This window comes from Pipistrellus kuhlii, unplaced genomic scaffold (genome assembly GCF_014108245.1).
Source record: "Pipistrellus kuhlii isolate mPipKuh1 unplaced genomic scaffold, mPipKuh1.p scaffold_m20_p_11, whole genome shotgun sequence".
Classification (NCBI taxonomy): Eukaryota; Metazoa; Chordata; class Mammalia; order Chiroptera; family Vespertilionidae; genus Pipistrellus; species Pipistrellus kuhlii.
Window position 1 is genome coordinate 1,920,936 of NW_023425416.1, and position 23,269 is coordinate 1,944,204.

Genomic DNA, 23,269 nt, shown 5'->3' on the forward strand with positions numbered 1-23,269 from the left:
TAGAAGAGGTCAATGGGGGGGGGGGGGCGCGGGGGGGGTGGAGGGGGAAAAGACATGGGTAATACTTTCAACAATATTTTTTCTAAAGGGGGGATTCTGGTGCTTAACATATTTTAAGCCCAGTTTTCCTCTGTAGCTATCACTTTTCCAGGCAAATTCTTCTAATTTTAATAGGTAACAAATACTGTCTCTATAATAAACTTCATCAATCACTTTTCACTCTGTCCATCTATCATACCTCCTTAGTAAGCTTTGCCCCTATCCTTTATTTGCTTTAATTATATTAAACTTCTGTTCTTGAGTAAATTATCTAGTCAAACATTCAAACCATAACTTCCTCTTAATGTATTCACTGCGCTGCTTCTGCCTACTGAAATATGGGCCAGCTGCCTGCTTTCATCCCCCTTGTTGCCTTCCAGCAGCTTCTGTCGACTCGAGCTGGAAAAGAAGGTCACTAGTTTGCCCAGCGTCAGCTAGTGTCACCTCCTGGGTGGATCAGGATGAGCAGGAAGAATGGAGACGTGGGAGGTGTCTGGTTAAGCAGCGCCAGGAAAGAGAAGAATTCAGGTAATTATACCACATATTTTATGCAAAGCTAATTAAGGAGACACTCTTTGGTGGGAGGCTTACAAGGGAGAACACAGGTAAGAACAGGACAGGGAAGTATCACAATTTTTTCATTCCGGAGAGAAAGTTTATTTATCATCAATGTAAAAATAACCCGGCCACATCAGAGTGTGGGAGGTAAGGAAGGGGCCGCCATGCGCTGGGACCCAGGGCGGCAGAGAGAGCCAAGGCTGCCTGCCTTAGCCCCAAAGGCCCGCCAGGACTTGCTCTGAAGACCCATCCCTTTTCCTTCTCCCCCAGGCCAGCAGCAACCACCTCCTCTGAGCACAGACCCGCCACCCGCAAGGCCAGTGGCCAGCAGCCATCACGCCCTCCGAACACAGCTGCTTTGGAGTTTATCAAAAGTGAGGACACTTCCTGAGGCCTCTTGGTCCAGGTCTGGGAACAGGAGAAGGCAGACGGGCGGCATTTGTACAAATGCTCTCACAGGGGGAGCCTGAAAACACCTGTGCTTTATGATCATGTCCCAGGCAGAGCCCAAGGACAGACACCGCCCAGAGGTAACTCCAACCAAAAGCCAGTGAGTGGCCTTTGAAATCACTCCCGTCAGAGGCACTTGCCTTTGTTTCTTTCCTGCCTACCACTGGCTGACGCAGAAACTCAGGGCTCCTGCAGGCACAGCATGTAAGTCCCTGAGGACATCATTCTCAGCAGAACTGTCTCAGGTGCCTTAGGTAGGGCAGCACCCCAAGGCCAAGGCAGGCGGCTGCAGTGAGCCAGGCCCAGGTCCCGGAGATAAGGATGCTTCCGAGGGTTATCTGCCTGTACGTCCTGAAAGGTACTCCAGTTCTCACACTCTACAAACGCTGGACTATAATTCTTACGTTTGGCTAAATCTGGCTCCGCTGGTCTATGCTGCTCCACAGGTCCTCACTGCTCTTGGGAGAAAGACAACACTCCTCAGGACCTGCAAGCCCTGCCCACCTCCAGCATGCCCCTTGCTTCTCCACACCAACCTTCCACTTCCCTTTTGTTTCCTGGGGCTGCGGAGCCTCTGGCACCGCATCTGTCTCCTCTCCTAGCAGTAAGCTTTCGGAAAGCACATAAAATTCCTCACACTGCCCTGGCTGGTAGGCCCAGTGGTTAGAGCACCAGCCCATGCCCTAAAGCACCCAGGGTTTGATTCCGGTCAAGGACATGTACCTGGGTTGCACTTTGAATCTCCTGGGTGTGCAGGAGAGGCAACCAATAGAAAGATAAAGATGTGTCTCTCTCACATTGATGTTTCTCTGTCTCTTCTCTCTCTCCCCCTCCCTCCTTTCCTTGCATTCTCTCTAAAAACCAATGGAAAAAAATCCTCTGGTGAGGATTAACAACAAAATTATCAAACCAAGGACAAAGCCTTGTACTTTGTTTTGTATGTTCCTACTCAAGATCTTTATAATAATTAATCCTATCTAATAAAAGAGTAATATACAAATTAATCGTCACTCCACTACACTCTCAAGCCATGCCCACAAGCCACGTTCAACAGGCAATCAGAGTGATTATGCAAATTAACCCAACCAAGATGGCTGCAGCCACAGAGAAAGCAGGAGGAAGGCTTGGGTTGCCCCCTGCGATGGAGGAAGCCAAGCTTTCGCACACCCTGGCCTCTTCTTAAGGTGACAAAGTTTCAATTATAGAAGATAAATAAATCCCCTGCCTACAGGGATCGAGCAGAAGGCTTGGCTCCGATCCAAGCTACAAATAATGCGTATAATTTGGAAGAAAGTTAAAAACTGTGCCCAAGCATACCACTCACTGCCTCACAGAAAAAGTCACTGTTAGGGAACCTGCATCGCCAGGTGATGTTTCAGAATGAAAATTCCTTGCTGCTAAAACAGCTCCATAGCTATCAGTTAAGAGTCTTTGAACACCCCTTATGCCTCTAGAACACATGTGTCAAACACAAGGCCTGCGGGCCAAATCCGTCCCGCCAGGCCTTGCAATGTGGCCCGCACCGCGCTGTCATCACTGCACTCCGCTGCGTTTCCATCACAATGACAGTTTATGACTGTTCAGTAAACCATTCGGCCCGTGATTTAGGCTGGATTTTAGATTTTGGCCCCTTCTCTGATTGAGTTCGACACCCCTACTCTAGAAAAATCAATGCCAGAATCAACTTCCTCCCTTTTGCCAAAGCATTAACATTGTGGTCATTTCTCAAGAGCCCATTATGTGGCTCAGTCACTGCGGACTTGGTGTGTGTCCCTGGTGGAAACATTGCCTACAGGGCTCCGCATTAGTAAGTACTGTGCCCATGCTAAGTGCTTTGCAAGCCTCGTGTCACTTACTTCTCACAGTGACACTGAGCTGGGGACTTCTGTCATTCCTGCTGCACAGACAAGGGAACTGAGGTGGGAAGGACTTGGACATAGCCCATCTAACCCTAGGGCCCCTGCCCTACATGAATGCTGCATGCAGGGAGCAAGTGTGACACATAATCAAACCCCTTTGGGCAAGAATTCTTTGAGTGAATTTTAATTGAAAAATGGAAACCCAAACAGAGAAGCAAAGTAGGTCCATGTAACAAAGTTCATGGTTAGTGCAGAAGTTTACAAGGGCGTTTTAGGATTAATTCTGAGTTTTCCTCTCACAAGAGGGAAGTAAGAAGACACACCGTGTGGGGGGAGGAAAAGCGCGCCTTGTTCCTATGTGAGCTGCTCTTCCAATGCGGGGCCGGCCCGAATGCTGAGCGCACAGCCAGGCCCCCAGTGAGAGCATGCTCAGGTCCAGCATCAGAAAGTTTCTCGATCCCGGGAAGCTTCGAACACATGTTTTATTCCAACCAGGAGGCAAGCAGGCCACATGCGTGGAGGGACTGCCTTCTGGCAGAAAACTAATACTGAGAAGAAAAAAGAAAACCACTTTGTGTTGATGACAAGGCTGCAGTAAAAGGCAGAGCCAAGAGGATGGCCGGCCAGGGCAGCCCTTGCTGCCAGGGCCCACCAGGGCCCACTGCTTGTTAGAGTAGACATGCCAGGCCCCTCACACTCTGAATGGGCCATTTTGTGTTACATTTAGTGAATCCAATGTATGAAAAGAGAGTAGACTATGCAACTGTAATTTAAATACTTGAGAGTTTTAAAAAGTTTCCTAAAAAGAAGTAGGTCTTAACTTTTTTAAAAGTCAAATATTTCAAGACCCCATTTGATGAGGCCCTATGCTTAGTTCTCATTGATTAAGAAAATGTGAAAAATGAAGAAAGAAATATATGGCTTAGGTATCAACTTGTACTGTGTTCAGCAGAAACTGGTTTGGCTCAGTGGATAGAGCGTCGGCCTGCGGACTGAAGGGTCCCAGGTTCGATTCTGGTCAAGGGCATGTACCTTGGTTGTGGGCACATCCCCAGTAGGTGTACAGGAGGCAGCTGATTGATGATTCTCTCTCATCGATGTTTCTGGCTCTCTATCCCTCTCTCTTCCTCTCTGTAAAAAAAAAATCAATAAAATATTTTTTTTAAAAATTGTACCATGTTCATCACAGCAGTCTACATGTATTTGGCTGGTGGGCATGGCTGGTGGGTGTGGTGGAGTGATGATTAATTTGCATATTACTTTTTTATTAGATAGGATATATATTACAAACATTTGTGGACAGTGGATTCATTGACCTCTCAGAGTTCCTCCAAAGGCAAAGGATTCTACAGCTCTGAGTGGGAACCACTGTGTAATGTTAGAGTTTTTTTCTTGTATTATTTGCAAATCATCTCCCCTGATTTGACAGGATTAATCTATTTTCTCAACTTTGCATATAATAGAATGCATATAATGGAATGTGTACAAGAGAATCAAAAGAGATATTGGGCCGAAACTGGTTTGGCTCAGTGGATAGAGCGTTGGCCTGCAGACTGAAAGGTCCCAGGTTCTATTCCCATCAGGGCATGTACCTTGGTTGCGGGCACATCCCCAGTAGGGGGTGTGCAAGAGGCAGCTGATCGATGATTCTCTCTCATCGATGTTTCTAACTCTCTATCCCTCTCCCTTTCTCTCTATGAAAAATCAATAAAATATATTTAAAAAGAGAGAGAGAGAAAGAGAGAGAGAGAGAGAGAGAGAGAGAGAGAGAGAGAGAGAGAGAGAGAGAGAGAGAGATATACTGGGAATTTTATAATTTCCACTAACAATTTTACACAAAGCAAAAAATCCTAAAATCCTTTGCTTGTCTTCCTCTTCCCCTAATGTGTCCCTGCGGGAGACTTGCCCCAGCTCTCCGCATGGCTACTGGAGGTCTAAGAAGCCCCTAAGTAAGGAAACTTGGTGGAGCCCTGGCCAGCTGCCTTAAGTTGGTTGGAGCATCATCCCATCCCATACCCCAAAAGGTTTCAGGTTCGATTCCTGGTCAAGGCACATTCTTAGGTGGTGGGTTTGATCCCCAGTCAGGGCATGTATTGGGAGACAACTGATTGATAAATGTTTCTCTCTAAAAATCAATAAAGAAACAAAAACATATCCTCTGGTGAGGATTTAATAAAAAAGAAATTTGGTTGATTTTATTTGCACTAATATTGCCCAATTTTTCTCATGTTTCTTACAAATTAACTCGCAGGTCCCTACAGCAGTGATTCTCCAATATGAGCATGCGCTAGGCTCAATCTGAAAGCAGCTAAACCCCGATAACAAGCCCCACTCCAGAGCTTTAGCTCAGAGACTTGGGAGGGACTCAGGAGTTTGCCTTTCTGAACAGCTCCTAGTGGTGCCGGGACTGAGGCCCAGAGGACCCTGCGAGAATAACCCCAGAATACTTTCCAAGAAATTCCATTGAAGTCCTACATTCCTTAGATTCACATCAAACTGAATGAGGGTTTTACATAAAAATTAACGAACCTTTTAGAATGTTCTGGTTTTTCTCTCATCTATGAGATAATCGGTGATCCTATGTTGTCAATAATAATGAGCACAACAATCCATACTGGTAACATTGCAATATAAATTCTATCAAGATTATGCCAATAATTGAGCTGGAAAAATTATTGTGGCATATGATTTTAATGTACATTTGGAAAGCTACTAGAAAATTAAAATCAACTTTACAAAGGCCTGCATGCTTATTCACATATCTTATAAGACAATAACAATATCGTTAATAAGCAGTGAGGAGAGTGTGTAATTCTAAACTAAGAAAACCAGGGTCTGCCAACTCAGTGGCTTTTTTCAGGAAGTCGTGAGTGTTGGTAGCCCTGCTCTCTTGTCCTTCTTACTGTAACTGAGGGAGCACAAACCTTTGTGGGCGCTTAGTTTTATATGAAGATCACATTAAATATCTCCAACAGTTTTCTGATTCCAACACAATAAACTCATTTGCATTAGGAAATGACAAGATACCTAAAATATATAAATTATCATTTAAGAATATTAATTCTAGTTTAATAAATGGTTAAAAACTAGTATCAAAACAAACGTTGGCGCCTCATCCGGTTTGGCTCAGTGGATAGAACATCAGTTTGCAGACTCAAAGGTCCCAGGTTCAATTCTGGTCAAGGACATGTATCTTGGTTGCAGGCACATCCCCAGTAGGGGGTGTGCAGGAGGCAGCTGATCGATGTTACTCTCTCAATATTTCTAGCTCTCTGTTCCTCTCCCTTCCATTCTGTAAAAAAATCAATAAAATATATATTTTTAAAAACTCACAAATGTTGGCAAAACACACAAATGCTGGGTGCCTGGTTGGCTTCACTGAGTTACCAGCCGTGCTGTAAAGTCCTAAAAACATACTGCAGTGAACAGAGAAAAGAGAGGGCCTTACCGCCACAGCACAGATAAAAAGTATCTGAAAGTCGCCAGAACACTGGTCTTCAATACCCTGCCTGTCAATGTGACCGCTGTGGAAGTGCAGTCAAAGAACAGCATGGACGTCCTCCTCCCTCATGAGCATGCAAATTCAGATGTGCTTGTAGGTGTAAAACGTACACCTGATTCTGAACACTTAGTGTGAAAGACTCAGATGAAGACTTATTATAAAAAAGAACTTTAAAATCTTTTAATAATTTTTATATTGATTACATGTTGAAATGATAATATTGTAGATACATGGGTTATATAAATATATTCTTATATTGATTTCGCCTGTTTCTTTTTTCACTGTTTTTAGTGTGACTGTTATGGAATTTAAATCTTCTATGGCTCATATTCTATTTCTTGTGCGGAGTTGTGCTGGTAAACCCTCACCTTACCCTCACCAAAATGAGGGCACTGAGGCCCGCGAACAGGAAATATGCCAAGGTCATCCATGTCAGTAGTGGAGTCAGGCTAATCCTAGACTTTCCACAGGGATGCTGAAGATGGTCACACCTCAATACATAATGAGGCACATCAGTTGTCATTAATGGGGATCTGGCATCCAAATAATAATTTACTGTTTGGATGCCAAGGTTACAGGGCTGAAGTTATATGGTTCTGTGCTTCTCATAAATTCAATCTTTCAAGGTTAACCTGGCTGTCCTAAATCTCACCGAACACTTGGCAATGCAGGAGGACCAAAGGCCATTACTACCTCCTGTCTAACCAGAGGAAGGACTCCAACTACATTCCATCAAACCACAAGGAGCCAACACACTCTGACAAGCAACTCACAGCCAAACCTCCAAGAGCCCAATTTGCTCCCGTCTCTTCACCAGGAGACAAAAGGAAGCCTGGAATATGCTGATGGGGTAAAAGAAAACACAGCAGAGTTAACAGAAGCCTATAGATGGCCCTTCAAAATTTGTAAGAACAAATACAAGAGGGCGCGTTCCCATCGCCGCACAATATAGCTTTGTTTAAGAGCCAAGTCTCAGTCTTGAAACGTGTTGGTCATAAATCAGCAGGCATCACTTTAAATCAACCAGTTTTATGAAATAAGCCAAGAGTTGAAAGCGGCAGGCCTAATTACCAGCATTCCTTGGTGAATTACTTAGCAGGGTGTGCTAAGTCAGAGTGCCGCTGCCTCTTGATCCCCAATTTCAGCCTGTACTTATTTCCCAGGAGGTGAAAAGAGCATGTGGCTAATTAAGGCACGGATCCCCACAGTCTGTACTCAAGGTAAGATTTCTTTTGAAAAAAAAAGAAGAAAGAAAAGGTTCTTTGCCTGGCACTCATTAATCTAATTTTTACTACTTCAGTAGAAAAATAGAGCTAATCTTGTCACCTTTAGGCATCTGAACTACCTTGCAGTGTTCAGAAAAAATGTTACATATTTGTAATTTAGCCAATAGGAATTTCTTAAGCCTTTCCTAACCATCAGGAATGTCTCTGGTTTGTCGTTTCTAATTAACTCTCAACAAAATTTCTAGCTCCTAAATTTTAATTATACAAAACTCAGGGCCAACAGAGGAGATTACGCCAAAGCTATGCGGTGGTAAGGTAGCAGAAATCTGAATTTTTCTTTTTATGTTGGGCCTCTTAACTACTTTAAAATTTTATTCACAAGCTAGTGATTCAAGGCCTTTTATTCCTTTTTAGTTTTCAGGACCTTGCTGTCTTTCTGCAGAAAAGACCACTCGTCACATAATGTACATCAGCAAGTCCAGTAAGCCTGCCCGACTGAAATGTGCTACCCACCACGGGGGTGAAGAGAACACCCAGAGACTCCCAAGTGAAAGGCAGCCAGGACACTCTGCATTACATTCAGAATGAACTCATATGCTCTCCTATAAAAAACAGCAAACAGGCTCAGACCACCACGGGCTCCACTCCCAGATCTCACCCTAAGGGTAACTGGTAGGAACAATCTGGGGTAGATTCCTGTATACACTGTTCTAGGACAGTCTCTCTTTTCTAAAAGACTGACAAAAACACCTACTTTCCTAAGATCACTCTCTACTATAACAGCCTCTTACTTCATCTGCTGCATAAGCTCCATTTTTATTCTTCTCATTTTCAAAGTTATAAATCAATACACAAAAACATTCAACTTTATAAACAAGGACCGGAAGACTATTGTACTGCCAGGAGCTAAATTTTCCTTAAAGTTCAGGCTCACAGAAGTCAATAAAAAGAGTCATATTCAGGGCAAGAGCCAAGATTCTAGTACCGACTGCAGCTATGACCTTAAACAAAGCCACTGTTCTGATTTACATATTTTTAACACAGATCCCACCCACTTTTTTTTTAATAGGGCAATGTTAAAATTAGATTCTGCTTACGCATGTCCATAATTGCTACTATTTAAGAGCATGTCTATAAAACAGTGATTTTCAACCCGTGTGCCATAAGAATGTTTAAAACCTGCAATACCTGAGTGTGTACCTCCAACCTCTTTTCCCTAAGATTGTCAAATAAAAAGAATGACAACAGCCAACACAACAACAGCTATCTGGTATGAATGAATCAAAAGTATACCTATTTTTCTGCATTTTGGCAAAATATATATATTTTTCATATGTCACAGAGTTTTAGTAATTAGTTTACATGTGCCACTATAGAAGGTAGTCAAGTCAATGGTCTTTAATTGTTGAGATTAAGTAGGTAACATTCATAAGACTTGGTAACCTTTTCATACAGTTATTTAAAATTTATGACAGCTGACATTATTCATTTTAAAACAAAGAAAAATAACCAGAACCAAAGTTCCAGTTTCAAGTGTTAGAGCAAAGCGCTAATACTGCAGGGAGGCAGTGAAAGAAACTCTACAAATGCAACCACAATTTCAGCAGAAAATTCATATGGAAAGATGTGTGTGAGTCTATCAAATTGAGTATTTAAAAATCCTTTAAAATAAAACAAATTTATTAAAATAAATAGAACTGTAACACATATTGAATTCTGATAGTCTGGCCACCAGGACCTTTGGAACATAGGTGACCTTGAGTTATGTTTCAGAAACTTTCACTGTAGTTCCTTTTTTATTTTTTTAATACTCACCTAAAAGTATGTTTTTATTGATTTTAGAGAGAGAGGGATGGAGAGAGAGAAAACAACAACAACAACAGGGATCGAACCTGCAACCCAGGTCTGTGCTTTGCCTGGGAATGGAACTTCCATCTTTCAGTGTATGGGACGATGCTCCAACCAACTGAGCCACGAGGCCTGGGCACTGTAGTGCTTTTTAATGAATAACGATGGCTATTACTAACCATAAAGTACTATCGTGGTCAAGGCAAGAACAATTCTAGATCTTTAGTCAGGCATATGGTGGAGACTAATGGAGACGTGTTCAGTATTCAATGTGGATGATCTTACCAATTCCAAATGCCTAAGGTCATGCACCTTTCTGTTAAGTCTGGAGACCCCCTGTAGTCTCTCTGTGCTCCCACTTTGCTCTAACATAGTGTTACTGGTGATTCTTTGCAAATGTTTAGGGCACATCCTTGAACTCTGTAGAAGCCAGAGGCATAAGTTGCTAGGGTAGAATATGGAGCTTAACTCTGTGACCAGGAGCCAGGGACAATATTTCTACACCTATTTCCTCATCTGGAAGACAGGCTTTTTCCTACCTATTCCATAGGGTTGCTGGAAGGATATGGCCTGTCAGCCTACCACCCAATTCACCCACTAACTCACCTCGCGGCAGTCACCTCCTTCCTTCCTCCAGGCTGCTTTAGGTACTACCACCTTTATGCCAGTAATTCCTGTTAGCATTTTAAGGCATGGCCTGAAGCTCTATAATAAACATTTGCAATACACCCTAGGCTGCCATGTATGTGGGTGACTGCCTCTCCCTTCTGGAGTTCCTCAGGCCATTCACTCTGGGACAGGTACTCCCACCAATAGTTAGGAGTCTGGTGTTCAATCAAGTGGATTCCAATCCCGCTGCCTCACTTACTTCAGCGACTTTGGGTGAGCTACTTATCCCCTTTGTCTCAGGTCCCATCTGAGACACAGGATGCTGGACATGCCAACAGTTCTCCTAGGGCGACACAGACCACTTAGAACGTGGCGTTATGAGCCTTGATAAGTGTCCTCTACACACAACGCAAAGGGAGTTCAGATGCTGATCCTCTGCCAGGATGTTTCTCCACCCTTCTTTCATAATCAGCACCCCAAAGAGCCTTTCTATACCCTTTCCCAATTCCCTCTCACACATCCCCATCCCCATCGCCATCCCCATGCCCAGGAAATCTCAACAGGCACATATTCCATGGGGCAAAAAATGAGCCGAAACCAGTTTGGCTCAGTAAATAGAGCGTCAGCCTGCGAACTGAAAGGTCCCAGGTTTGATTCCGGTCAAGGGCATATATCTTGGTTGCGGGCACATCCCCAGTAGGAGGTGTGCAAGAGGCAGCTGATGGATGATTCTCTCTCATTGATGTTTCTAACTCTCTATCCCTCTCTCTTCCTCTCTGTAAAAAATCAATAAAATGTATTTTTAAAAATCATTCAAATTAAGACTTTTTTGCCCTCTAAGATGTAATTTTCACTCCCCTTGGGGCAATATCGCCGCTGCTGCAGAGGGATGTCACCAGAGAAAGAAGTCACCACTCAGAGCCACTCCTAAGCTCCAGCCCCCGATAGTCTCCTTAGATGCTAACCTGGCTCCAGTAGCATGGGTCACCATAAGAAACGTGCCAGTGAGGGTGAGAGCCCATCAGTCTGGCTCCTCCTCCAGCAGACAAAGAGCTAAGGTGGTGACCCTCACGGAAACCCAAGGTGCCTTCAGTGACTGCGACGCAGCACGCTGACGGCACAAGGGGCCTCCCAAAGCTCCCGGAGCAGCATCCACACACAGTGGGCCCAGCCACATACTCATGTCCTGTAATCACGGGGGGGGGTTGGAGGGGGAATCATTTCCACTTAGTGCCACGTTCCCAAGTGACTGTGGGATTGGAACAGATGTCCCAGTGTTTTCAGAAAAGTGAATTAATTCAGAGGCTTAGCTTTGTCAAGGTGGAATAGCTTGTTTTAGATAGTTGCTCTGCCTAGGTCTACCCTTTCAAGTGGACTAGACCTAAACTTCTACGTGAAGCGCACTTTCTTCAGCCAGTGTCTCATCACCAGGTACTAGTGCAGACAGAAAACATCTCAATAGCAATCAACAGGCTCCACTAAGACGGCCGCACTACTTGGCACGTGTCACTTCGTGTCACCATGCAGGACAGTTCTAAGAGCACCTTGTGGTGTCAGCCCTGAAATTACATGTCCTTCCCCACAGGGTCACACAGCAGGCAGGCAACTGGCCGCCAGCTGGGGCCCATGCAAACGGGGCACACCTATGACGCCAAACAATCTAATTGCTTTCAGACCAATCTGCCTAAGGAAGATTGGAGGCTGGAGCCATATTCTCAAAAGTAGAGACAACCCAGAAAGAGAAATTCTGTTTCTTTTGTTCTATTTGCAAATGTGACCAAAGAGCAAGCGTTTATGTCTACCTGACGGAACTGCTCACCAAGTCTCTTTGAAGAGACCTCTCCCCACTGCAAGGGCAGGTGGGCAGCTCTGGCAGGAAGGCTGTGCCCTCCCTGAACAGCAGCCCCAGGCCCGCGAGGGAGGGCTGGGAGCCCAGAGCGGCACTGGGCGTTGTTTCTTCTGCACTGGAAATCTGTACTAGTCAATAAAAATGAGTTTTAAACGAAAGAACACATCAAAGTGATACTTTTAGGAGACTCCTGCAGGGAAATGTGGTCTCTTGCTCTGCGAACCTGGAAACGGAGTCCCTTTGTCCCTGTGAAAAAGAATGCCTTACACATACAGAGTTTGATCCAAAAACAAAAGGACTCTGAAGTTCACAAACAGTCCTGGATCAGGCTCGCTGAATGCTCCTGTGGCTCACAAGGTGACAGAGGACTTAACAGCCAGGGACAATGGTATTAGAAGAACGCTCAGCTGTCCTTTCTTATGGAGACAGGGCCTCTAGCGACAGATTCCCCTAACTGAGGGGCTGAGGCAGCCGATCTGAAAAGCGAGTGCTGGGCCTGCTTCTTATGCTGCGGCAGCTCTGCCCCCAGATACATAAACCGAACGAAGCCTAATGCACAGGGTGCTGTGGGAGCTTCCCTCCTGCTGCATCGGTGACCGCCAGCCCTCTGTACCTCCACACCCCTCCAAGGTCTTCATTATACCCAAGGAATAAGCAGCACCTAGGACGGTCTACACCAGGTACATTTCCTAAGTTGTACAGAAAGGCCAGCAATTCAGTCACCTGCCCTTGCCTTCATTAGCAAAAGCCCGGATGCTGGGTGTAGAACAGGGAGACAGGTAGGACTTCCCTAGAATAACTGTCCCAACAGGACGCCCACCGATTATGCCGGAGCAAATGAGTACCGTGTGGGCCTGGTAAGAGTGTCTGTTTAAGGAACAGCACAGCAGCTGCCTGGTCCCTTAGGCTGCCTGAAATGATCTGCAAACAAGGAACATTTAAAAATAAAGTTCTCCAAAACTACTTAAAATATCCTAACGTTACAAAAGTCTTCTTTGTTTTGTTTTAAATTCTTATAGCCTTTCTGTAGAGCAGAAAATGTCAATGCCTGATCTATTCCAGAGAGAACATCTTCCTTTAAAGTTTTAAATTCCAAGGCAAAGAAAGGAAGGGAGAGTGTAGAAATCCTTGGCAATTCCCTACAAAGCTCTAAACAGAGGAAAGTTTTCAAAGTATAAACTAATTTTCTCAAACGATAAGCTGTCTGTCAGAGGCTGTGCAGGCCGGGTGGGGAGAGGAGTGAGGGTGGGACTGAGCACTCGGCGCTTGGCGTCCTGTTAGGCAGACGGGACAGTGAAAACAGTGCTCCGTGCGGGTGCGGACAGCGGCCAGGGCTGGGCGCCATGCCGCTCTAGCTAGGACACCCGGCGTGTCCCAGGGCCTGCACCTGGGTGCTCTGCTTTCCTCTGAAAGAAGGTGCATCAAACTTCAAACCTCAGGTTTGTGTGATTCCTATGTCAACAAAACCCACCTGGAGAAGAAACTGTTTCCATTAATGGTCTTAATGTTCCTTTTTTATAATTCATAATTTAAAATACAAGGTGTGTTCACCACTGCAAAAAAACATATTATGCACTACATTGGTTAATTTATGATGAAGCAACCTTAATTACAATATTCAACTGAGCAGGGCTGTTCAAACCCAGAGGATATCTCTAGTACTTAAATACATCGCAAAGCGTCTAACATTCCATGTCACCCAACAGGAAAATCAACAACAGGAATAAAGGTACAAACTAATTAAATCAATAGGGAAACTCAAGGCTGATCCTGCAAACCTTCACAAATGTTCAGACTAAATGACGACCGTGGGAGGATAAGTAAGCAAATTTCCAACCTCTATTATGAATTCCAAGGACTAGACCTAGTTTGCCAGATGCTGTGAACAATTTTTAAACACACTTTATAGTTTCATATATTTTAAGCATTACTGCCAAAAAAAAAAAGGGGGGTGGTGGGGGTGGCGATTAACCTGAAAATACCCATTTAGCTTTTGAAATCCGTTCCTCAGCCCACTGACAGCCTGTCCGTGTCAGCAAGCTGGCCCTGTGTGCGATCCTCTCTCACGTTCTCCAGGCCGGGGAGCGGAGATTTCCCGGGGCTCTCCCTGCAGCACGGGCACCGCTGCCTCCGCGGAAGCGGGGTTCCACCAGGGCAGTATCACTCCTTAAAACCCAGTGAAGAGTTTCCTCACTACACTCAGAAAACACACCTTCCATTAAATCAGTATCATAACGCACTCAATTGGTCAACTTGATATTACTCATTCAAAAATTAAGCATATTAACTTTTTGCTATTAACCATTTATTTTATAAAATTATGCTTATGATTTAAATGGGAAAAGAAAAAAGTACATTTATCTCACCTTTCTACAATATAACAAATATTTCATATTTTATACATAACACTTTTAAAAATATGTAAACAATTTTTATAAAGTACTATGTCATTAAGTATCTAAAGCAATCACTAATATGATAACTCTCCTTAAAACTTATTTGTGTTTCTTAGAATGTCACATGAAATCATATAGTTTTATTTGGTCTTAAGGTTACTAAAATCTGCCTAGCTTTCAAACCATCATCATTGCTATGCCAACAATTCTTGTTCTTCATTTACATGACACACTTCACTACTTTACGCAGTGTAAAGATGCATGGCAGAGATCACCTGTATTCAACATGAAACATAAATTTACCAATTGCTCGTTTTTAGTTGGATGAAGTCTCCTGATTCTAACACTTTAGTTGTGCTTTAACTCTGGACATTTTCCTGGCACACCTAGTGGGGACTGTAGCTCAAGCCATTAGTATGGTATTACCAGTTAACCGAAACATATGAGGAAAACAAATACATTATTCAAACCACTTACTAAAGATTTTAATATTAATCATTTTTAAAATAACATATTTTAAGTAACAAGAACATGTAGGAATAATGTGCATTTTTAAGATGATATGAAAATGGTTCAACACATTGCATTTGGATAACTTCCCCACCATGGAATATAATACCATTAATAGGAATATTGATTTCAATTAATATACTTTAACATAATATCAAATATTACCTTTGAATTGGACATAAACTACTAATAATACAACCCATGTTCTCTTCTAAAATTTGACCTTCAGATATTAAAAGTTGATTAATACAGTAAATAAAATGAACATATTTCTCTGTATTTTTTACTAACTCATACTTTAAATAATCTAAAGTATAGATAAAACAATTACGATTTCTGTAATTAGTAGACAACTTAAGTCTTAAATAAATCTTAAGTCTATAAAAACTTATTGACTGCCAATCTTCACCCAAATAGAACACAAAGATTTAATATACAACCTTTTCCCAAGAGAAAACCTTGCCTTTAGTTGGGGTGACTGGGGTGGGGTAATATATCTGTTAATTGAGCAATATCCAGAATTTCAATCACATTAGAGTAAACTTTTATGCTAAACTGTTTGGGTCTTTTTTGTTCTAAAAGAATTTTAATCCTTTTTTCCCCCCATTAAAGAGTTTTATGATTTCATCATTACATTTTTAAAAAGTCTTTGCAAGTAAAAAACAATTTACTTTAAATTATTTTTAAAGAATCTCTGTCCTACTTCCTGGGTAGGATCACATATTGCTTCCCAGTTATAACACATCATCCCACTACTTGTTTTAACAGAAAAGTCTAACTTGTGGGAGATGGTTTTGTGAGCACAGAGGAAGCAGAGACCAGCAATGAATCTCTGGTGTGTTAAGTTCACAGTGTTTAAAGAGTAGCTAACTCAGACTCTTCAGAATGAGTCAATCAGGTGAATGGGTTAAAACTTTTTTAAGGGAACTTTTCTTGCATCAGTCATATTTAAGAGTTGGGGTGTTTATCTTTAAACTAGAGAGTCTCTCCCAGATGCGATGTGGAGTACGCCTATGTGAGATGGACGGCTACGCTCACGTTACAGCTTTACCAGCAATGAGGAAGCGGTGGCTCTGCTGGAATGAAGCTCACGGGCTCCATCCACAGCTTCCCCTCCAGCACGGAATCAAAGGCCCACACAGACAACTCCCTGCAGCCCAGGGTCATGCCCTCTGGCAGTGAAAGCCAGGGACGAGAGCAAGGGAGCTCTTCCCGGTTACACCTGAAGAGCCTTCTAAAAGAGTCAGGCTCTAGAGCCAAGATTACTCACTACAGAGAGAAGAAACTTAAAGAAGGGCCAGGAGAAAATGCATACAACTCATTAGAAGAGGCTCCTTTTACATTTTCAACTTTCCCAAAGGAGGATGGGAAGATACGGATGCAGCAGACATCCATTCCTACTTGTGATTTCTCATGGAACTTCCCTCTCCTCAGTAAACAAGGTCAGCACTAGGTGACAAGAGCATGCAGGTAGGTATCTCACAGTCCAAAGCATGGAGGGACAGGCGGGTTGGCGATGACTGGCATGATTCAGACAGGTCGCTAGGACCAAGTACACATTCAGACAAATAAAACGCCTAGAAGCTGGAAAATGCTGGTTTGGCAGAGGGCTCGTCTAACCAACAAGAGCCACACTCACGTACCTTAAGGACTTCCATGGGCACCTGGGCGGCAGAGGGAAGGGTGGTGGGCACGCTGACGTTGATGGCTGGCGTCGGGCTCGCAGGTACTCGCTGCTGCATGAACTGGGCCGCCTGCAGCCTCTGCTGCTGCTCCCTGCGCTCCTGCTCCTGCATCTGCTCACGCATGAGCTGCTGGCGTAGCAAGATGCGTGATGTCATGCTGGAGGAGCTTAGCGGAGGCTTGGAGGCCCCAGGATGCTCCTCGGAACTGCTGTGGGAAAACCAAAAAGAGAAGCACTTTAGTTCCCTAGTGAGACTTTTCATTTGCATTTGGGGTATCCTAACTTGTATGATGCCCCATGAAATGAAGCTGGCAAACGTAATCAAGTTGCACAGTAGTTTCCACATAACTGAGAACGCATGGTGATAGAAAGTCATTAGCAGTTGAATTAAAATAAGTCATTGTGATTCCACTGAGGCATTTTATCACATGGCTGAGAAGCGATGTACACAATGGCACCCGATTCCTACATGTAAAAGTGAATTGCTAGATTTGCTTCTTTGTAACAGAATCTAACTAAATAACTACTACATGCTGTCGCAATTCCTCGAAGATGTCTGAAATGTTTACTAACATGGAGTACTATAAAGGAAAGGTGTATTTCGCCAATGGGGTCATTTAAGATACAGAAAGTAAAAATCATTAATGAAAGAAGTAATTGGAGGGAAATATTCACACTGAAGTTAGCTGCTGGGAAAGGGAGCAGAAGCTGGCTTGACCCCCAGCTCCTCCGCCTGGTTTTCTCTGTGAGTGTCCTCTGACATACCGGGCATGCCCTTTCCTCTGAGTTCCCCAGGAAGCTGCCTTCTGGCAGGGACTGCCTCTTCCCAAAGCTATTTCTAAGGCTTAGACACCAGTCACCAGTGAAGAAGAAATGACTTCCTAATTTTCCTAAATAGGTTTTTCAATCACTTATCTTGCCAGTTCTATGACATTGGCAGTTACTAACACTTCCAGAACAGAGGGATGACAACAGGTGTTGCCAAACTATCCATTTATGAACGTGGGAGGTGTATTTTTTAAATTTCCATTGCATCATTATATTTTAAAGCCCTGGCTAAGAAGGGTTTTGTGAGAATCAGGTAAAATAAAATAATTCACATAAATCCCCTAGTACAATGAGCACCATACCATGTATTATTGCCTCAATAAATAGTCACTGTTACCTAGAACATTTAACTGTTTTTTATTTCCATTTTTATTCATCATACTTTATTATTGCATCTTAATTGTCCATAAAAACGTAAGTGATCTTAAAATACAGTAGGAACAGAGGAATGTTTACAGCAGTCTTACAACATGGGACTGTTTTTCATACTTAAAGGACTCCTATCCCTTTGTCCACTTTTACTAAAGACACTAACAACAGGAATGAGGTTAGATTTAAGCTGCCTAAAGGGCTACACTGAATACAGAGGGCTTTCCTCACTCACTAAACGGTAGGCAGAGCCCGCAGTGATGCCAAAGGGAAGTGTACTGGGCTGGGCTGAAGTCTGAAAGGCTCTTCGCCTCTCCAATGTGCTTTTCTAAAAGCTATGTTCAGAACAAACAATGCAAAATCTTAGCATCCAGAAATGGAGAAAGGTGACATTCCAGAAAAGATTCACTCCTGTGTCACTCTTCAAGGGAAGCAGCTTGTTAGAGTATGATCCCCAGTATTGTCTTTACCTTCTAAGAAAAAAACAAAATAAAGCCTTTAATTCATCGACCACCCTCAGGAATTCTTCCAGACTCTGCCGGTGGGTGCGGATGAAGAACTGTCTATGCTTGCCCCGCCCACACGTCCAGAAAACTCCATCACAGAGGGCTAGCTGGCAGTTTACCTATTTAACCGTTTCCCTACTGTGGCAGGTTCATATAATACTACGCTGCCATTAAAGTGGTAGAGAAATATATGTATTGTTCTGAATAAGAACCACACAGTATAATCAACTTACTTTTATTTGTTCTTTTAAGATATATTTTGTTACATATTTTATTTTATTATAAAGAACTTAAAGTTTTACTTTTCAATCACAGTTTACATTCAATATTATTTTGTATTAGTTTCAGGTGTAGAGAATAGAAGTTAGACAACCATATACTTTACCATTTGCAATAGCACAGATGGACCAATAAGTCATTCAGAGAAACACAAATACCATGTGATTTCACTTATATGTGGAATCTAAAGAACAAACTAAATGAACAAACAAAACAGAAACAGACACATACACACAGAGAACAAATAGTTGCCAGAGGGGAGGGGCTTGGGGGACTGGTTGAAAAAGAAGGGATTGCCCTGGCAGGTGAGTCTCAGTTGGTTGGAGCAACGTTCCATGCCCTGACGGGTTGTGGGTTCGATTCCGGCTTAGGGCACATACCCCGGGTGAGGGTTTGATCCCCAGTTGATCCCTAATCAGGTCATGTACAAGAGGCAACTGATCTATGTTTCTCACGTCAATGTTTCTCTCTCACACCCTCTTCCTTTCTCTCTCTCTCAAAATCAAATAAAAATGTAAAACATATCCTCCAGTAAAGATTAAAAAAAAAGTTGAAGGGATTAAGAAGGACAAATTGTTAGTTATAAAATAGTCACAATAGGAGATGTAAACTATAGCATAGGGAATAGTCAATAATATTGTAATAACCATGTATGTAAGGTGTCAGGTGAGTAGTGGAAATATTGGGGGACAAAATATAATAAACTTAGAAAAGCCAGATGCAAAATAGTATTCTATGTATGATCTAATTTTTTAAAAGTGCACCAATGAAGAAGTATAAGGATACCATCACTCTGGACCATTGCAGGTAAGTATCATTACAGTCTTTTAAGAGCACAACTTAGAGGTCTTATTAAAAGCTGTGAAATTGTTCATACAATTTGACTCAAAATTTCATTCGTGGAAATTTAACTCAAAATGTAGAAAACCTGACATTAAAAAGCTATCTTCAAGTTGCTAAAGGTTCTGTGTACCTAAGTTTGTTGAGAAGGGTTAAGTAATTAGGAGTGAAATGCTGGTCAAAGGGCACAACGTTTTTGCTACACTTTGAGTAAGGTCTGAAGACCTGAGGTACAGTGTGGAGGCTGTAGGGAACGATTCTCCTTGTTACAAAAATAAAAAATGGAACTATGTGAGGTGACAGGTGTGTTCTATAGCTTGATTGTAACCATTTCACAATACGTACATATAGATATATACCTCAAATACAGTACATACAATTACACCTGAACAAAGTGGTGGTGGTGGGGAATAAAACCATTTAAGAGATTTAAGCATAAAATAGGTTTTCAAAAAGTAAATCAGAATACATGAATGATATATGAATTTGGTAATGTAGCATTTTTTAAAATAGAGACTACAAAGCAAAGTGGAAAATACCTGTAATAAGAGTACATTAAAAAGTAGGATTCAAAAATGTATTTACATTTTAATTTAAAATAAGAACAGCATGTGTATGCTCACAAATACACATAACTACAGGGAATGCCTAGAGATGATCATAGTTGCCAAGTTGCCAGAATCAGAGTGGAATTACAGGAAAATTTCTTGCTCAGTCTTTCCCTCACTAAGCTAAATAAAGCCATAATGATTTTTCTCAATGGCAGACTATATGCTGCTAATTTCAGAAAATGAAAAAGTGACCTGAGTGGTCAGTCACCACTTGGCTAGAAAAGGGGACTGGATCCATCACAGACAGGATACTGACAACCCGATAGGAACGCAGGGACTGCCTCCAGCACAGGGTGCTCTGAGCCTTCAGAATCCCAGAGCAACCCATCCCTCTTCCATCACTGTTTCCTCCAGGCACACCGAGTGGACAATGCTGATACCCTGCTTATGAGTAAACCATGTGCTCATCCACATCATAAAAGTAGCCATAACTCAAAATAATCTGTTCAACTGGCAGAAGATCAGCAAAACTAAAATGCACTAGTACTTCCCCAAACTAAGGAAAAAGGGCAGGGTGGGGAATTACTTAAAATGAATAAATAAATAGTCTTAGCAATCAAAGCCTGTCAGGTTAGGACATTTCCAGAGAGGCTGATCCTTTTGATAGGAACATGAGCAACCCTTTGTGCAGCAGCAAATGCAGCTGCAGAATAATTGCACTAATTAGCTGCCCACTGGCTGTGATATGGGGAGAGGGGGGAAGAGGGAGGGAGGAATCCTGTCAATTAACAGTAAAGCATTCTGGAGACTCCTTAAATTAAAATTATGAGCTACCAACCACATTAAGGCTTTGGACTTTAATGTCAATAACAATGTCATTTAAAGTATTTACTGAACTATCCAATCAGAAAACAAAACATATTGAGACAGTAGATCCATGTAAATAAAAGGAAACCCCACTAAGAAAATCTAGCAGAGCTCACTAGCTGACATTATTAACAAATGTTCAAAAATAAAGTGCACAGGAAGATTGCAGTTACTTCATTGCACACATTCCTTGTGGGATATTTCTATGTCATTAAGATAACTCCAGGTTCTCAGCTTCACTTTCAACCTTTTAAACATCCTTTTCTCTTCAAAAAATTGAATCTGTAATGAGCACTTTATAGACAAAAATGAAGATATCCACACTTCTAAATGGTAGCAGGACAAATAAGCATAAATGTTTTAAACTCATAATTGAGGTGAGAACATTACCAGTGACCATAAGCATATTTTTTCTTTTTCTTTTTTAATGTTTATTGAATTTATTGGGGTGACATTGGTTAATAAAATAATATAGGTTTCTGTACAATTCTATAATACAACCTTACAGAAATTACCGTATTTTTCGGACCATAAGACGCTCCGGACCATAAGACGCACCAGTTTTTAGAGAAGGGAAATGAAGAAAAACAGATTCTGAAACAAATAGTGTCCTAAAATATTTTATGTGCATTAAAACCCAACATCACAGTCATAAACACATGTAATCAACCCTGTAAAGTAAACAGCAGCATTTAGAACCATTTTAGAGCCGGGCAAGCACACAGAGACCACACAGAGCCGGGAAAGTAAAAAAACTTTTTTTTAAAAGTATATGTGTAGGCTATATTTGGACCATAAGACGCAGGGACTTTTCCCCCCCACTTCTGGGGGGGGGAAAAGTGCGTCTTACGGTCCGAAAAATACGGTACTTTTTAATTATTAGCTCCTCTTTTTTTTAAAAAAAAAATCTTAGTTCTTAAACTGTCTATTGTAAAATAAGACCCTGATACTGAAGTCTCTGATATGAGTAAGCAAGGAGAGCTGTCCAAATGCATTTAATTCTAGAAGCTAACTGAACTCATCCAGGGCCAAAGAAACTCAACCTGCCTTAGATAATCTTAATTCCACAAATCTGATTCCTTTTAATCAGATTATTTAAAGGTCATTTATTCAATAAATTCAGGGTGTCCCTAAAAAGGTACAGCTAACAGCTCAATTTTCAAAAATGAAAAGTATTTCAATAAACACTGCCTTTTAATTATTCAGTGTGTGGGGAGATACCGCTCGGTTAGGGAGTGCTTCCTCTCTGCCAGGTGCTGGGACCACCTGGTCTCTAATCTCAGAAAGTTTAAAGCCATGGACATATAGTTTAAAATTAAGTCAATCATCTAGATTATCTGACCGTTACCTAGTTCTGTGTGGGAACTAGAAGAAACCTCACCAGAAGAAACCACCCTTTGAGAGCCAAGAGGCCAAAGCCTGCACTGGCTCACACAGGACTCACGGAAGCCATTCACACCTCCCTGCACAGTGACCTGGGACTGCCATCAATGGGGCTTGCATTCCAGTTCAGTCCCTGGTAAGCAGTGATTTTTAAGGAGCCCTCCCACCTCTCCATACCTCTCCAGAATGTTCCTCCCAAAGCTATGATGTTGATTAAATGAGCTTGTTACTAAGTTAAAGTGCTGGACCCAGTAGCTAGAATATGGACACCAATTAGCCACAGATACTTGAGGACTTGTGCTCCACATTATTTGGCCCACTCTAAATTCAAATAGTTAATCCCACTGCCTTCGCTGGCCACTTCAGAATATCAGGAACTCCATGTAACGCACCACCTAGCACCTAAGCACCACCTGCCGCCTTCTCCTCCCGGTTACAGCCAGCGCTGCCGAGCCCTTCACTAGGCCCAGGTTCAGGCTCTGGCCTCCACGCCGGGGTCTCTGTAGGAGACCGAGGTCATTTGGAACTTGTCCTGTAGGCTGAAGGAAACGACAATCTTTCCCCTGCATTTCCTCTTTTCATTTCCTCACACCGAATCAAGCTCTGCCATTTACTAACTTGTAACTGTGGCCAAGTTAGTCCATCTCTGAGCTTCAATTTTCCTTATTTATGGAGTATTTGTTTAATACCTCTGTCTGTCAGCACTGTGATGATGATTAAAGTTTGTAACAGACGTAAAAAGCTAAGCAGACGATGCTCATTTCGGCAGCACATCCCTAAAGTTGGAACAATACACAGAAGGTGAGCATGGCCCTGCAAGGGTGTCATGCGAGTTTGTCAAGCAGCCCACATTTTTTGAGTTGTTCACTTGCAACCTGTATAGCCTTGTAAACCAATGAAACCCCAATAAATCCAATTTAAAAAAAGCTAAGCACATAACTAAAACATAGTCCAATAAATGGGAACAGAGTTCAAAATTTAGTTAAAAAAAAAAAAAAAAAAAAAAACAAGGAGAATACAAAACTGAACATTCTACTTTATTCCTGATGCACGGAAGCGACTTCCTACATGCCTCTACGCAAGTCTGGACCATCTCAGATTTGTCTTTTAGGGTTT

General features: G+C 42.4%; 1 protein-coding gene and 1 non-coding gene across 10 annotated transcripts in view; one reads left to right on the forward strand and one right to left on the reverse strand.

Moving 5' to 3' along the window:
• MITF (melanocyte inducing transcription factor) overlaps positions 1-23,269 on the reverse strand; it is a 216,539-nt gene that overhangs the window by 57,873 nt on the left and 135,397 nt on the right. For 7 of the 9 annotated variants that reach the window (XM_036430560.2, XM_036430559.2, XM_036430558.2 and 4 more), the window contains one exon: positions 16,490-16,739. In XM_036430560.2, the coding sequence (XP_036286453.1) occupies positions 16,490-16,739 (250 nt within the window). The remainder of the gene's footprint in view (positions 1-16,489; positions 16,740-23,269) is intronic. The other 2 variants (XM_036430555.2, XM_036430553.2) reach the window with 1 other exon arrangement.
• LOC118715843 lies at positions 22,908-23,009 on the forward strand. The gene has a single exon (XR_004986986.1). It is a non-coding gene; the product is annotated as a U6 spliceosomal RNA (small nuclear RNA).